The sequence below is a fragment of the Kryptolebias marmoratus genome, linkage group LG17, assembly GCF_001649575.2.
Source record: "Kryptolebias marmoratus isolate JLee-2015 linkage group LG17, ASM164957v2, whole genome shotgun sequence".
Taxonomy (NCBI): Eukaryota; Metazoa; Chordata; class Actinopteri; order Cyprinodontiformes; family Rivulidae; genus Kryptolebias; species Kryptolebias marmoratus.
In genome coordinates this window covers 2,999,268-3,016,790 of record NC_051446.1, presented here as the reverse complement: position 1 = coordinate 3,016,790, position 17,523 = coordinate 2,999,268, and the positions used below count along the sequence as shown (strand labels likewise).

At 41.1% G+C, this 17,523-nt stretch overlaps 1 protein-coding gene across 23 annotated transcripts in view; it reads left to right on the top strand.

Annotated features, from left to right (window-relative positions):
- The window catches only part of ptprz1a (protein tyrosine phosphatase receptor type Z1a), a 197,760-nt gene that overhangs the window by 74,940 nt on the left and 105,297 nt on the right, over nucleotides 1-17,523 (top strand). For all 23 annotated transcript variants that reach the window (XR_005234290.1, XR_005234291.1, XM_037980715.1 and 20 more), the window contains 2 exons: nucleotides 8,332-8,482; nucleotides 16,078-16,262. Coding sequence is in view for 21 of the 23 variants with exons in the window: in XM_037980715.1 (XP_037836643.1) it covers nucleotides 8,332-8,482; nucleotides 16,078-16,262 (336 nt within the window). In the remaining 2 variants the exon portion in view is untranslated. The remainder of the gene's footprint in view (nucleotides 1-8,331; nucleotides 8,483-16,077; nucleotides 16,263-17,523) is intronic.

The window sequence follows — 17,523 nt, the reverse complement described above, 5'->3', positions numbered from 1 at the left end:
AATGCAAAATGACTGTCTTACTGCGTCCAACCTCAGCAGCGATGGCACGTTGTGAGAGGCCTTGCTTATGCAGCTCAACAATCCTACCACGTTCAAAGTCAGTGAGCTTTTTTGCTTTTGCCATCAGGTCTTGACAGTGTAAAGACTTGAGAGAAAATGACATGGAATCCAAATCTTTGCACAGCTTTTGGCTTTTAAAGACTATGGTCTTAAACTTTTGATCAGCTGAAAAAATCATGTTTGAGTGTAAATGCAGTTTGCAGAAAATTCCCTGCTCAAAAGTTCTTGTCTCTTGCAAAATGCAAATTCTTGCAATTTTTTGACTGGTCTTAAGATTTTGATCAGGAGTGTATGTATACATTTAAATACACGCATATATATATATATATACACTCACACACATTAGACCCTGTGTGGATTTGAGAACATTTACAATACAGGCAAACTTGTGCACCCAGGTCTTTTTTAAAAATATTATTGAAGTTATTTAATGGATAATCATTTCATTGTGGAAAAAAATGGTTAAATAAATCAATAATAGTTCAAAATGGCCATTTTTGCACAAGTGTTTGTTAACTTCTGACTGCAACTGTTTGTGTTTGACTAGCTGAACAATATTATTATTAAGAAAATAAAATCTTATAAATTAAGACACCACAATGAACTTCTGCTGGTCTACATTTTCTTCCTGTAACCTGTATAGTAGGTGTTTTCAGGTTTCCTGAAAGCGCTGTGACATGTTACAGCTGGTTCACATTCCAGACACATTCAGTCTGCCAGAACATAATAGTTTAACATAACCATTTAAACTACACCTATAAGCAGGGCTCTGCTGCTGAGTTCATGATTTTCCTGTGGAACATGACTCATCTGAGGCTGATACAGATACAAACATTAGGTGATTGAACTAGTTACAATGTTATTTATTGCCTTATGCCTGTTAGTTTTCAAAGCACAAAGAGAATTGTTGCTTTCTCTTGTTAATTTGAAATTTGTGAAGTTTTATGAAAAAACCCATCCACATAGCCACAGTGATAGAAAAAATAATAACTAGAACTAAATGTTTGTCATGAGGTAGACTATCCCTATTTAGTGATAATCAAGATTTTCTTTCACCACACAGATATATACATATAACCATTTTTTCCTGTCTTTCTGGCCTTAAATCAGACTAAGTCATTTATGTTTTAGGTTAGTTAGGATACCCCAAATTATCATTATTTCCTAAACGCCTGAGTAACGAGAAATCAATTTTTTTCATTTTGTCGTAAAGGGTGGGGAAGGAGGCGAACCCAGAATGATCTTAAAATCTAATTTATTGAAATAAAATAAACAAAAACAAAAAGGCTGTTGTGGCAGCAAAAACTGAAATTAGGTACAAACATAAAAAAAAAAGGAGTGGCGCAAAAACATGGCATGAGACAAGAACAGCAGGGAACTAAAAACAAGCAGGACCGAACTCTACACTCTAGAGGGTGACGAGGTAAGTGGGCACAGATGAGTGATGACAATTGCCGGCAGGTGGAGGTGGGCGTGGCAGGAGACCGAGTGAGTGACAACTGGGGAGGAGTGGATGATAACAAAAACACAAACATGAGAGACAAAGACGCGGAAACAGAAAACTAAGGCATGAAACAAAACCCAAAAGAAACATGAAAACAAACTGACAAAAACCCAAATCCCGACACATTTCCTTCAAAACCACAAGTTTACATGCTCTAAAATTACGATGATTTAAACAATTTGGAAAAGCACAAATGAAGTCAGGGATTTGGAAACCTGATAAAATAGTTGATAACATTTGAGTTAATTGGAGGCACACCTGTGGATGCACACACCTCAAACACATTGCTACTTTGTGCCACATCATGAGAAAAATCAAAAGAAATCAGTCACAATATTAGGAAGAGAATTATTGATTTCCACATCTCTTGTTCATCCTTGGGTACAACTTCCAGATGCCTGAAGGTGCCATTTTCATCTGTTCAAACATTTATACATCCATAAACAACAGGGCAATGTACTGACATCATATCACTCAGGAAGAAGACAGGTTCTGTGTTCCCAAGATGAGTGTGTTTTGGTGCCAAATGTGCACAACACCCCTGAAACAAGTAAGCAAAAGATCTTATGAAAATGCTGGCTAAAGTTGAAAAGAGAATGTCATTATCCACAGTAAAACCAGTCCTGTACTGACTTGGTCTGAAAGGCCACTCAACAAAGAAGTTGTCATTACTCAAAAAGCAACATAAAAAAAGCCAGATTACAGTTTCCAAATGTGCACAGAGTCAAGACATGTCCTATGAACTGATGAAAATAAAATTGAACTGTTTGGCCTTAATGACCATTGTTACATTTGGAGGGGAAAAAGAGGAAGCTTGAAAACACCAACCTAACTCTGGAGTACAGCGGTGGCAGCATCATGTTGTGGGGGTGTTTTCCTGCAGGAAGGATTGGTGCACTTTACAAAATAGATGTCATGAGAAAAGAACATTTTGTGGAAATATTGAAACAAAATCTCAAGACAGTAACTTGAAACTTTGCTGCAAGCAGGTCTTCCAAATGGACAATGACCCTAAGCATACTGCCAATACTCTCAAGTGGCTTGAGACAACAAAGTCAATGTTTTGGAGTGACCATCACAAAGCCCTAATCTCAATCCCATAGAAGATTTGTGGCAGAGAATAAAAGGCTTATGGTGTGAGCAAGAAGGCCTACAAACCTGACTTAGTTGTGCCAGTTCTGTCAGGCGGAATGGATCTGAGTTTGAGTAATCTTTAGTCTTAGGTTTATTTTAATTCATATTTATGTTGTGATCTTTGTGTTAAGTAACTTCCTTGTGTTTTCATGTTTAATATTGTTAGTTCTTGTGTAGTTTTGCTCTCTGTGCCCTTTGTGCCCTTTGTGCCCTCTGTGCTCCCTGTGCCATTACATCCCCTCCATGTCAGCCTGCCTCACCCATCTGTACCTGTTCCTAGTTAGTAATCAGTCACCTATGTCCACTTCCTCAGCCTCAGTCTTTATAATCTCTTCCTTAACTTCACATACTCACTGCTGAATTATTGCAGAAATGCTTTGTCTGGTTTTTCCTTTTGTCTCCTCGCAACTGCCTGAAGTTTATGTTTGTAAGTTTTTTGTTTTTGCTGCCACAACAGCCTTTGTTTTCTAATAAATAAATGTTTTGTTTTTTTTTTTTTAACTTCATGTCGGTCTGCATTCTGGGTCCAAATCCTCCACCAAACATGACAGCAATGCTACCAAATACTAAGAAAATGTATGTAAACTTGTGATTTTGGAGAAAGTATAGAAAGTAAATATTAGTAATTCTTTAAAACTTTTTCTTTCATTATTTGGGCATTTGGCAAATATAAATAACTTTAGGAATCTTAACTGACCTAAAACAGAAAGGGTTTAGTCTGATTTAATGTCAGACAGTGGGGGAAAAGAATGGTTTTGTGTCTTTTTATATGTATGTAAACATCTGGTTTTAACTTTAGACAGACAGACAGACAGGAAGCAAACAGGGAAAGGGCATGTGTATAGGATGATTTTCAATTGCTGCTAGGTAATAAGTTATTTGAGTGGTTTTTTTATTGCATTTTGATTTAGACTTAAAAACTCCTTAAGGGCAAGCCCTCTAGAACAATGACAATGTACACCCCCTGGTCTAAGCATGCCTTATTTACCCACATCCTCATTACCCTCTTTACCAATGGACCCCAAAACATACTTTGTCAAAAATCATAATGTGTATCAATTATAATGTGTAAATAATAAATATACTTCTTCAACTGATTGATTCAACATGGCTGCACTTACCATAAACTTACCTATTCCACAGTCTTTTACCACAGATCTTGTTAACAGAAGATTTTTCTAAGAGTGCCTCAAACACAAAGTGTTGCATCACAAGTTAACCCCAGCTAATGTCAAGAGAACTTCAGCCAGCCAGGTGTTGTTTGTATAGAGAACTTAGCAAAGTGATTGGCCCATTTGAAGCCCTCATTTTTCAATTATGACTGGAGCATACAGGTGGGTCTGACCTGACAATCAGCACCTAAAGGAAAAGCAGAGGGCAAATGAGACAAACACACAGACTCTACATGTAACACTCTCATTAAAGGCTTTCAAAAAAAACAAAACAATTGAAGCCGGGACTTAAACACCTTCTGGCTACCTTGGTGTGAATTCTGAATGAACTGGGGCGGCGAGGGCGGTTGAAGCCAACCCACCCATGATGCACTTTTGTGCTGCAAAGTGAGGTAGTAACAGAGCTGTAATGGTTGACATATGAAAGCATAAGCCAGCTTTGTGGCTCAGTATTTTGATTGAATGATCACATATGGTCTATGCAACCACCCAGTTGCAGATTAAACAACAACATATTTATTACCAAGAGAAAAAAGATGATGAGACAGCAACTTTGCATTTAGCTTAAAATTTAGTTAACCAAAAAGAGAATAGCTAAACTGAGTTTGTTTGTTATGTTTCGAAAATGATACAAGGGAAACGTCTCCCACACATTTAATGCCTTGTGCTCCACATCAACACAGCTGAGTTCTGCTCTTTTGGTTCTTCTATGCTTGCTTCATTTCTGAAAGCTCACATTTATATGGGACATGGCTGGCTCCATTGGTGATTTAATAATGTCCAGAGGCATCATAAAGACACTGTCCATTGTAGCCATTCTGCAGAACTGCTTTGTGAGAGAGCCTTAAGTTATCAATGTATGTACATTTACATCAGATTAACTTTTATAGCTACCCTTAAGGTGACTGCCACAGCTAATCACCATTAAACAACACTAAATGGCTTTAACTCTCTCAATTTTACAGATACCAAGCTACAACTGGGTATGGTTGTAGAGGAGAGTCATGAATAACACATACTGAACACTGAGTGCTAACACATCAGCAAGATCTTGTAACATCCCATGAGAACACACAAAAGGTCAATTACAAGTTTTCACCAAAATGGTTGTAACACTGTCATTTCCCAACATAAGGTGATCTTAGTTTAAAAGGTTAAACATTTTTTGTGATCAAGTAAAAGCCTTTTTTGAACTTATATTTCATTCATAATTCCTAAAATCTTTGTGTATGACCATGATTATATTAACTAGAAATTACAGAGACAATAAACTTTTTTGTCATACTATACTTAGAAGCAGTTAGAAGCAGCATACTTTTCAAAGACTTTTTATTTGGTTATTTTCTGATCTAAATTTCTTCTAAAGCATGTCTTCAGGTGCATGCCTGTGTTACAAATCTGCTTAAATATTTTTCATAAAAAGAAACTTTTATAATGGTTGGTCAGTTACGTCAGTAATATTCTTGGTTTCATGTTTTTCTGTTGTCCCTTTGGTAATGCAACTACTGGAAGTTATGATTACTGTTATATCGATTTCACTTGTGTCAACAAAGAACCAAGAACAAAGGACAGTTGTCAATTATATGACACTTAAAATCACTTTGTTAAAATTCTAAATATGAAATATGACCTCTTGTATTTTTTTAGGATAAACAAAGTCATAACATTTTATGTGCAAAAGAAAAATATCACAAATTTGCCATGTGCTTACAATGTGGTTTTTGATAGCCTGTAGTCTAATGTACTAAACAAGTAGAGAAATAGCATTTTCTGTGAAAATGCAGTGTGAATTATGAATGACTTAGCTTCTTTCAGCTTCTTTAGCAAATGTCAGCTGAGTTGTTAAAACTAAAAAAGGAGAACAATAGCTAAATCTAAAAGGAACAGATAAAGGATTTGTTAATAAGGATAAACATTTTGAAAAGTATAAAAGTTACAAAATCCAAAGGTCACAACCATCACCTGAATGAAGAAACTGACACACAAATGAATGAAATAGCACAAAGTATGCAGAAGTAGTAAAATGCCAAAAACTGTACAGAAAAACAAAAAACAAAAATAATGGTGTGAATGCTGACTAAGCATTAATACAGGTGCCAGACAACAGCTAAATGTAATAATAAAATGGTCCTCAATTTACATATCATCCACACTAAATGATATTGATGAGTTTACTATGTTTACTAAGTTTAATAATATAACCCACAGCTACTGTTTCACAGTGATAACCATTAATCAGATAATTGCAAGAAGTTAAACACAGACTACAAAATTAAACATGTTTGTTTTCTTTATATTACTGATATCAGTAATTATTGTGATTGACTCCTCCTGTGCTGTGGAGTTTCTAACATTTTTGGCAGTACACCAAAACTCCACTACTGGTGCATCACACATTGAACATTTGGTTTGTGTTTGTTTAAATGAGATTATTATCTGCAGCATTAGGGTTTTGTCAAAACAATGAAGTTCTCTGAAAGTTCTGTGATCCAAGATGGTTATGAAGCAATGGGGTCATCACTGACGTCATCACACCCAAAAAAGTTTGTGATAATTATTATTTCCACAGACTTTAGGTCAAACACATTTCTCTTATTTACAGTATACTTTTATCTCTTATCAGTTTTATGCTACAGCTGTATAAATTATTGTTGTCAAAATTATGATTTTTCATAGCAAATAGCAGCACCAAGAGAGTATTTAGTAGTCCTAACTGAACTAATAATGTTTTTTTTCTGGACACACTTTTCCTCTGAGGTCTCCCTTACCTCAGTGTGCTCTCACAGCTACTCTGTGCACATTAAGACTGTATGTTTATCAGGCATATATATTATGTTGTTTCAAGCCATTTTTTATGTCAGTTTCAATTACAGATATTCAATAAACATTGAGTAAAATGCACACTGTGACATAAAGGGCATTATGATAGAAGTTGACTACATGTCCATTGTCAGCGAGACAAAGCTTGCTGTCTGGAGATTTGAACTTAGTACGGCTTATATCAACTTGGTTGTACAGATCTGGTATAGTTCTTGGTAAATGGTCTGTGTAATGTCTTCGTTTGATCCAAAATAATTCTAAATGTGTATTAGTTTTGACCACAAGTTCTTCCGCAGTTGTACAGACATTGGGATTGACCAGTCCTACGTCTTAAAAGGGGGGAAAAAAAAATGCTTAAACACATCTAGGAGATGATATCAGCAATTGTTGGTTGTTGGACTGGCATTGCTAAATAAAAAAATAACTGGTAGCACTTTATAATAACTACACCTTATTTAGTCTTATTTAATCATTAATAAAGGTTAATTAACCTTGAAAACATCAATTAGGAATGATTCATACTTAATATGATATAATTTAACACATTTATTAATGCTTTACCCTTAAAGTGAAGTGAAGTGAAGTGAAATTTATTTATATAGCACCTTTCAGCAACAAGGCAATCCAAAGCGCTTTACAACAGAAACAAAAACAGACTCCATTACAGAACAATCACGTACAGAATCAAACATAGATAAAACATCAAAATAAAATATAGAAATAAAAAACATCAATGATGTATAATCTAAATGAAATATGAGATAATCAAAATAAAATCATGAAATTAAACATATTTAAACATGAGCTAAGACAGTCAAAATAGTAGATAAGATAATCTAAATGAAATCATGAAAAAGTTAACGCTGAACTAAACAATTAGGAATCTAACAATCTAACAATATCTAAAATATGAGCTAAGATCAACTAAAATAAACTAAATGTACAGGAAGGCTAAATAAGCTAACATAAACTGAAACATGATAATGCTAAATTGAAGGTACAACATGGCTAACTAATAGTACCAAAGGCCTGCTAAATAGCCAAACAAAAAAGGGTAATTACTTCCAAAACAACATATTCAATGCTTGTTCATGGTTAATAACTCATGAATAACTTATATATTTACTGTTTATATGTATGTAAATGTTCATATAAAAATACTTTCACGCCATGTGTTTGACATGTATTAAAAATTTGAGAATGTTTGAAATGACTATATACTTATTCTGCAGTTTGTTAATAATTAAGGCAGTTGCTAGTAGTTAAGTCTTTTTGTGAACCCTTCTAAATTGAAGACTATTTATGCTTTATTAAGTATTTGTTAATGTAGACAAAACACACAAGTTCCTTTTCACCTGTGGTGGATTCAACCCGGCTGATTACCACCTGGAGGTAATCAAATAATTAGTGTTTATGGGCAAAACATTAATAAATGTGTTAATTTATAGCATATTAAGCATAACTCATCCTTAATTAATGTTTTCAAGATTAATTACCCTTTAGTAATGATTAAATAAGGTTAAATAAGGTGTAGTTATTAGAAAGTGCTACCAATTAACTCTTTAATTAAATCACCCAGCCCTAATATGTATGTGCGTAAGACATTGTTATGAAGTCATGTTGATGGTTGCTGTATTGCAGATGGAGATGTTCTGTGAAGTGATGACGATGCAGCAAGCTGGATATGTTATGCTGATGGACTACCTGCAGAACAACTACAGGGAGCAGCAGAAGAAATTTACAGGCCAGGTGTTCTCCTCTTACACCGGCATTGAAGAGGTCCATACACCAGGTTTGTCTTGAATGTTTTTTTTTATCTCTGACTTTACTTTTTACCAATTAGCCTAATTTTAAATGCTGAAATAAATACCACTAAATATCCTTTTATTAGGGATTCAACATTACATATAGTCATGGTGCAGACATCAGGGTCTGATGCACCCAATCAAATATATTGGTCACAAGCCATCACCACTCTCATCTATAAGATGGCACACCCTATTTTTAATTAAATTTACTTACTGCCTGAACAATGGGGCAGTAGAGAAAGATTCTATCTAAAGCACTCAGTGCTAAAAAGCAAAGCAAGCATAGCTTGTCAGATGAAACACAAAAGCTTGAAGACCAGCATGTTTGTTTTAGATTAGCAGTGTGGAAGTTTCCCAGAAATCCACAAACGCAATAGTGAGTCAGAGGTGGATTGATGGTGTTATAGCTTGTCCAGGAGTGGCCAGACCACAACATGAGGATGATCCATTCTCAACAGACCTCAAGCAGCGACAACACTCTGTAGTATATTTTACAATGATTTATTTACCAAAAGTTTATTTTAGATTGAAGCTTAACAGATGGAAGGAGCTTGGTGTAACTTCAGGGGGACTTCATGCCAAAAATAACAAACAAAAGACAACTGACCTATTCGAAATAGTAAAACTAAGTGAAAAACACTTACCTTCTTAATGAAAACAAACAGAAGAAAACTAGAATCAAATTAAAAGGCAGTCCACCCCTACAAACTCCTAAATGGAACCTGCAGCTTTCAGCTGTCTACAAAGTGATACACAGCAGCACAGGTGTAGCTGATTGGGATGAGCAGATGACAGCAGTTCACAGCAGCATCATTTTATAAGTCATTTGCAGCTGGTCACCAGACCCTTCCCAACAGTTCATTGTAGAGGTGGACACCTCAGACTCAGGAGTGGGGGCCGATCTCAGCAAAAGGTACTCAATCTTAGTAAACACAAAAATAGTTAAAAAAAAAAAAAAAAAAAAGGGTGGGGCAAGATAGCGCCTGTGTGTGGCTTTGCCCCTCCATCCCCCACCCCTGCGTATTTTATATTTTGTGTTTTTATTTGTAAATTATTTCGTTTCTATCAGTCTGGGTAAAAATTTTAACATTTCTGCTGCCCGTGTTCAAGATTGGTTGAAACCTTGATGGTGATCAAAGAGTCCTTGATGGATTGTTTTGACTGTTGGAGCAGTTCCAGAGGGAGTTTTCCACCTCCGTTTGTTCGCTGTTCACCTGACTGTTTCCTGCAAAGTTTCAGACAACAAAAGCGGAGAAGGGGATCCAGAGCTGGCGTCCAGGTTCACTTAAGACGGTACCGTAGTCTTTCCGTTGAGAAGTGGGGAGTCTCTCACTGTCTTCTGACTCTACCTGTATCATCCAGTTCGGAGTCTGACACGTCACCTGTAGTTTGGCCAGCGTGGACCTCTACTGGTCCATCATCTACATATCATTCAACACACATTGAAGGAAATTACCTCGCTCACCATCGGTGATCTACTCGTTGTAAACTTCCATCAGCGACAAGTCTTTTGCCTTGAATGAGCTGATTTTGAAGGAGTCCCTTGACTTTATGTTTTTAACTGAAACATGGCAGCAAAGCTTGGATTTTATTCATCTGTGGGAACTCTGCCCAGGTAACTTTTCTGTGCTTGCCACACCCAGGGAAGTTCGTCAAGGTGGGGGATTAGCAGCTGTGTTCAAGGATCGCTTTTCCTGCAGTCTTGTTAATCCAGCCTCATTTTCTGCTTTTGAACTACAAATAATCAAAGTTGGCTGTTTGAATATATTTTATTGTATCTTAATCTACTGTCCTCCAGGTTCAGCCAGTGTGTTTTTATCTGAATTTACTGAGCTTTTGTCGACTATTATTAAGCTGGAGAACGTTTTAATATTAGGTGATTTTAATTTAGATGTTGATGATGTCTCTTTGTTGTGGCTCTGTAACAAAAGTGCTGTTGTCTGTCCTTTGTTAAAGAAACCTGATTTGGACTCTTCTCTACCTGAAAACTACAGACCGATCTCCAAACTACAAATTCTATCAAAGATCCTTGAGAAGGTTGTAGCAGAACAATTGAGTTGCTTCTTAGAGGCAAATGCGTGTTGGATACTTTTCAGCCTGGTTTTCACAAATTACACTCCACTGAAACAGTGTTATTAAAAGCTTCTGGTGACTTGTTGATGGCAGCTGATTCTGGAAACTACTCTGTGTCATGGTTTTGGTGTTTTGTTTGATGGTTTTGTAGTTCTTGTTCTGCTTTGTTTGTCTTTTGGTTTGGTTGTCTCTTAGGTTTTCTGTGTTCATGTCTGGTCACTATTCACCTCCTCAGTGTTTTTCCATTCATGACTGCCTCGCCCACCTCACCTGCTCCTCGTCTAGTCCACAGCTGCACCCAAAAATCACCTCTCCCTCAGTCTTTTAAAACCGGTCTCTGTTCATCACTCTTCACTAGGTCATTCCTCTCGTTACCTTGCTCCATGCCCCATGCCATGTTTGTTGTTTACCTTGCCTCATTTGGATTTTGCATTTAGTTGCCTTTCACTGCCACGTGAGCCTTTTGATTTTGATTTTGATCATTTTTACTTTAATAAATTTGTTTTGTTTTAAAGATGACTAGTCTGCGTTCTGGGCTCGCCTTCGTCTCCCCCCTTCTTGACAGAATGACCGAGTCAATACAGAACCCTGCAGACGTCATCCGCGGTGTTGCCCTCTCCTCAGAGAAGACTCCACCACGCCTTTGTCTGCTGCAGCAGCCTTGACGTCTCTGTTTGCCGCAGTCGCCGTCATGCCCTCGCCCAGTCTGGAGGAAGAAGAGGGGAGTGCTTCTCGGTTCTTGGGAACACGCTTGGCCATCAAGCCCCCATCGCCACAGCTCCACGGGCGGGCCTGGCTGCCGCCGTCGCCACAGCTCCACGGACAGGCCCGGCCGCTGTTGCCGCTCCCATTGACCCCAGTGTCTTCAAGGCCACTCCTGCAGACCCCTCAGCCTCCAGTGCCGCTCCCGTGGACCCCTCAGCCCCACGCCACTACAGCTTCTGCAGAGCCTCCAGCTTATGCCAAGTCTTCAGAGGAGGTCGACGCCTCCCCCACTGCCAAGTCCTCAGAGGAGGTCGGCGACGCCTCTCCACCTGCCAAGTATCCCAGCAGCTCTGAGGGAGTCGAGGCCAACGCTCATCGCAAGGCTGCTTCAGAGGGGGTCGAGGATGCCTCTTTGCCTGCCATGTCCTCGGAGGGGGTCGAGGACGCCTCTTCACCTGCCATATCCTCGGAGGGGGTCGAGGATGCCTCTTCGCCCATGTTCTCAGAGAGGGTCGAGGATGCCTCTTCGCCTGCCATGTCCTCTGAGGGGTTCGATGATGACGCCTCTTCGCCTGCCAGCGTCTCGGCTCTATCGACGGGGCTGGCCGCTGCCGCCTCATCTGCCTCCCTGATGATGCCGCCGCCAATGTTTCGTTCAAGCCTGCTGTGCCCGCGCCTGGCCTCGCTCATCCCCGTCGACGCCTCGCTCTGCTTTGCCACGCCGAGGGCCCGAAGGGACGCCTCATTCAGCTTCGCCACGTCAAGGGTCAGGATGGATGCCTCGCCTCAGTCTGCTCCGTCGAGGGTCCCAGTCGACGTCTCACCTCAGTCTGCCTCACGGAGGGTCCCGGTCAATGTCTCGCCTCAGTCTGCCTCACTGAGAGTCCTGGTTGACGTCTCGCCTCAGTCTGCCTCACGGAGGGTCCCAGTCGACGCCTTTACCACGCCTGCCTCACAGAGTGTCCCGGACGACGCCGTCGCCTCACTCAGCTCAGTCACGCAGTGGGCTAGTGCCTCGCTCAGCTTCATCACGCCGAGGGTCCGGAAAGACACCTAGCTCCTCTCAGCCACGCCGAGGGGCGGCTCTTTGCTGCTTCACTCACGCCAGTGCTGTACACGCCTGCTTTGCTCACGCCAGTGCCGTCCACGCCTGCTTCGCTCACACCAGTGCCATCCTCCGGAACTCTTGCCTCGCCGCGGATGGCTCACGGGCCGCCCGCCGGAAGTCTTGCCACGCCACGGACGGCACACAGGTCACCCACTGGATCTCTTGCTTCGCCGCTGATGGCTCACGGGCCGCCCGCCGGAACCCTTGCTTCGCCGCGGACAGCATCCCGGCCGCCCGCCTGAACTCTTGTCCCGCAGTGGACGGCGCTCTGGCTTTTGCTCGGCTTTAGGCCATGTCCGATGTGTCCACCGGTATTTTGATTTCTTGTTTTGTTTAGTTTGTTTCCCCTGGCCCTTTTGCCCAGTCGGTTTTTGTTTCTGGTTGTTTTTGTTTCTTGCCCTCCATCCTTTGTTTTGGTTTTTCCCCCTCCACCCTCCCGAGTCAGGTATCATTTTATTTTTAGGGGACTTCAGGAGCCGTCCCCTTAAAGGGGGGGCTCTGTCATGGTTTTGGTGTTTTGTTTGATGGTTTTGTAGTTCTTGTTCTGCTTTGTTTGTCTTTTGGTTTGATTGTCTCTTAGGTTTTCTATGTTCGTTTCTTGTCACTGTTCACCTCCTCAGTGTTTTTCCATTCATGACTGCCTCGCCCACCTCACCTGCTTCTCGTCTAGTCCACACAGGAACCCCTGAGGACTATGATGTTTTCATATTACATTCTGGTCTGTGGTGAGAACAAGAAACAGGTGGAAAAGAACTTGGAGAGGTGGAAGTATGCACTTGAAAGACGAGGAATGAAAATCAGCCGTAGCAAGACAGAGTACATGTGTGTGAATGAGAGGGAGGCAGGTGGAACAGTGAGGCTACAAGGAGCAGAGGTCACAAAGGTGCAGGACTTCAAGTACTTAGGGTCGACTGTCCAGGAAAATGGGGAGTGTGGTAAAGAGGTGAATAAGACAGTCCAGGCAGGAAGGAGTGGATGGTGAAAAGTTTCAGGAGTGAAGTGACAAAATGGTGGCAGAAAAGGTCAAAAGAAAGGTTTACAAGACAGTTGTGAAATTAGCTACGTTATATAGTTTGGAGACAGAGGGCTGACAAAAAGACAGGAGACAGAACTGAAAGTGGCAGCGCTTCCCAGCCACTTGGGCCAGCTCCTCCAGGGGAATCCCAAGGTATTCCCATGCCAGCTGAGAAACATAGTCCCTCCATCATGTCCTGGGTTTTCCTCTGGGTCTCGTCTTCATTGGACGTGCCCAGAACACGTCATTTGTAAAGCGTCTAGGAAGCATCCTTATCCTTAACCTGTCCTCTCGATGTGGAGAAGCAGCAGCTCTACTCTGAGTCCCTCCCAGATGACTGAGCTTCTCACCCTGTCTCTAAGGGAAAGCCCAGACACCCTGCAGAGAAAATTCCTTTTGGCCGCTTGTATCCATGATCTTGTTCTTTCACGCACTACCCAAAGCTCCTGACCATAGTTGAGGGTAGGAACACAGATCGACCGGTAAATCGAGAGCTTCGCCTTTTGGTTCAGATCTCTTTTCACTACAACAGATTGATACAGCGTTTGCATCACTGCAGACGCAGCACCAATCCACCTATCAATCTCCGGCTCCATTTTTCTCTCATTCGTGAACAAGAATCTGAGCTACTTAAACTCCTCCACTTGGGGCAGGACTTCTTCCCCGACCTGGTGAAGGCACTCTACCTATTTCTGGCTCAAGACCATGGTCTCGGATTTGGAGGCACTGATCCTCATTATGGTCGCTTCACACTCGGCTGCAAACTGCTCCAGCAAAAGCCAGAGATCACGACTTGATGAAGCCAATAGGACCACATCATCTGCAAAAAGCAGAGATGCAATCCTAAGGCCACCAAAAAGGATCCCCTCAACACCTTGGCTGCACCTAGAAATTCTGTTCATAAAAGTTATGAACAGAATCGTTGACAGAAGGGCAACCTTGGCAGAGTCCAACTCTCACTGGAAACGAGTCCGACTTACTGCTGGCAATGCGGACCAAGCTCTGGCACTGGTCCTACAGGGACCTAACAGCCCGTATCAAAGGGCACTGCATACTACCGGAGAACCCCCTACAGCACTCTCCGAGGGACACGGTCGAACGCCTTCTCCAAGTTCACAAAACACATGTAGACCGGTTAGGCAAACTCCCTTGCACCCTCCAGGACCCTGCTGAGGATGTAGAGCTGGTCCAGTGTTCCACGACCAGGTTGAAAACCACACTGCTCTTCCTGAATCTGAGATTCAACTATTTGGTGAAACCTTCTCTCCAGAACCCCTGAATAGACCTATCCAGGGAAGTTTAGGAGTGTGATCCCTTTGTTGTTGGAACACACTCTGCGGTCCCCCTTTTTAAATATGGGAACCACCACCCCGGTCTGCCAATCCAGGGGAACTGCCCCCATGTCCACACAATATTGCAGAGTTGCGTCAACCAAGACAGCCCCACAACATGCAGAGCCTTAAGGAACTCCGGGCGAATCTCATCCACCCCTGGGGCTTTGCCACTGAGGAGCTTTTTAACTACCTCGGTGACCTCAGCGCCAGAGATTGGAGACCCAGACCCAAGGTCCCCAGGCTTTTTGCTTCCTTGCTGGAAGATGTGCCTCAGCAACCACCTGAAGTGCATTCTGCCTGGACTGCCAATACCTATTAGCTGCTTCCAGGGTCCCACAGGCCAAAAAGACTTGATAGGACTCCTTCAGCCTGACAGCATTCCATCAGCGGGTTTGAGGATTGCCACCGCAACAGGCATAAACAACATTGCAGTCACAGCACTTGTCAGCCGCCTCGACAATAGAGGCACGGAATATGGCCCACTCAGACTCAATGTCCCCCACCTCCCCTGGGACGTTTTCAAAACTCTGCCAGAGGTGGAAGTTGAAGCTCTATCACCCCGAGTGGTGTTTTGTTATTGGACTTCTGTGCATCGTCATTCATTGTCCATAATGAACACCATGTTCAAGCATAAGGGTGTTCATATGTGCTCTTGGCACCAGAACATCTTAGGCTGCAGTTTGATCATTGACTTTGTTATTATTTCAGCTGATCTGTGGCTGCATGTCTTCGACACTGAAGAGAGGGTCACAGCTGTCAATTGGCCACTACCTGGTGATGAGTTGACTCCGATGGTGGGGAGGATGCCAGTCAGACCTGGCAGGCCAAAATGTATTGTGAGGGTCTGCTGGGAATATCTGGCATAGTCCACCATAAGATGGAACTTCTTCAAATTTATGTATATTCCAACTGCATACTTCCTATTGTTTATAGAGTTGATTATCTATTCAGTTAATTCCATCAATGCCATTGATGTAGCTATATGGGGAGGCAGTGGCTCAGGAGGTAAGGGTTTTTCAGTAAGGGTTCTTCAGTAAGGGTTCAATGTAGCTTACCGCCAACAGTGTATGAATGAGTGAATGATTGTAGTGAGAAGTGCTTTGGGGTCATTGGACTAGATAAAGTGCTATGCAAGCCATATATTTTTTTCCACAATCATACTGACTGTTCAATAACAGACTGTATTTTTCAAAAACATTTTTCAATCATTGAAAAAATATTTTTCTAGTTTTTTTTTTAAATTTATGAAAGTAATGATACCAGCCAGTAATTTGTGACTATACATATGAAAATACCCTTGGTATTAATTTGTTTGGGGTTACTGTTGTTTTGTTTTTATGCTAGTCTGCAGTTCAGAGCCTGAGAACCTTCAAGCAGCACCTCAGAACCTCAGCAGCCTCCTGGTGATGTGGGAGCGACCACGAGCTGTGTATGACGATAGCATTGAGAAGTACTCCATTACCTACAGAGTGGCAAAAACAGAAGATTCTGTCTTTTCAGAATATCTGACTGATGGGTATCAAGATACGGTGAGTAAGCATTTACAAGTTCAGCCTCCACCAAAACAAATATTCATGATTTCCCTCCTTTAAACCAAAATTTTATTCAAGTCTGAATGGACAGGTTTTTAACAAAAGGCTACAAACAGAAAAAACACTGATTATACAACTTGAAAAAACACTTTATGTTTTAAAAGAGTTCTCAGTTAACGTCATTTGCTAGTCTTCTTAATTAATATCACCTGCCACCAAAGGTGATATTGTTTTTGCCTGTGTCAGTTTGTGTACTCACTTTTCTGTAGCTTTAGCAAAAGGTCTCACTAATTGTAATGAAACTCTTGGAAAGCAATCATTGGATGTACGTACATATACAACCTATTAGAGTCAGCCTCATTCAAGATGGCCACCACAACTAAGCCAATGTAGCCAACACAAACACTGCTGTAACTCAGCCAGTTTACAGATATTGAGCTAAAATTTGGGGTAGGAGGGTAGTAAGTACGAGGCTGAAAGTTTGAGCCTAGGTTGTGTCAGGAAGGGAATCCTACATAAAAAAGCCAAATTTTTCATGCAAGTTTGCTTGCTGTGGCAAGGGAGCAGCTGAATAAAAAAAAGATATTAGTTTAAAATGTTGTCAGGAAAGGTCGCAGGTGATATGCATTCCTTTAATCTTGTAAAGAGTATTGCTGAGATTGCATGGCATGGCACAGCTCAGGAATGGCTGTGAAATACCTGACCTGTCAGCGAGCCCCCTCAAAGGCACTAGTTGCAAGGAACCCCAGAATGGTGAGAACTTGAACTGACACCAGCAATGCATGGCTCCTACTAATTTCCGTCTGAAATGCTGAGGCTAATTCAGTGCAGACTTCAAAAACAATGGCTCTGGGATTCTAAATAAGATAATAAGCCAGGCATCATCTTGTGCCAGCAGGTCGATGTGATCCCTGAAAACATGTTCCCTCCAAATTCTGTCATCGGTGATGTCCTCCAGCAGTGCCAAAGCTGTCACTGTTTTACAATTACGTGCAACGTTATGCAGTTTAAATGTAGTTCAGTTTCTTCATTTAGCTTTAAACCAAAAATGCTCAAACCCATAGAAAAATATCATGTTGAAACATCCCTTAAGTTCAGAAAACCAAATGGAGTCATATTTCTGTGTATTTAAGTAAGTTTGGTACTTTATAGTTTGATTCTGCTGACTGAGAAAGTTTGTGTGTTGGTACTTACATTTCCATGGCAGGTCAAAAGTTGGCACATATCTATGCACACTTTCACCTAATATTTGTTTTCA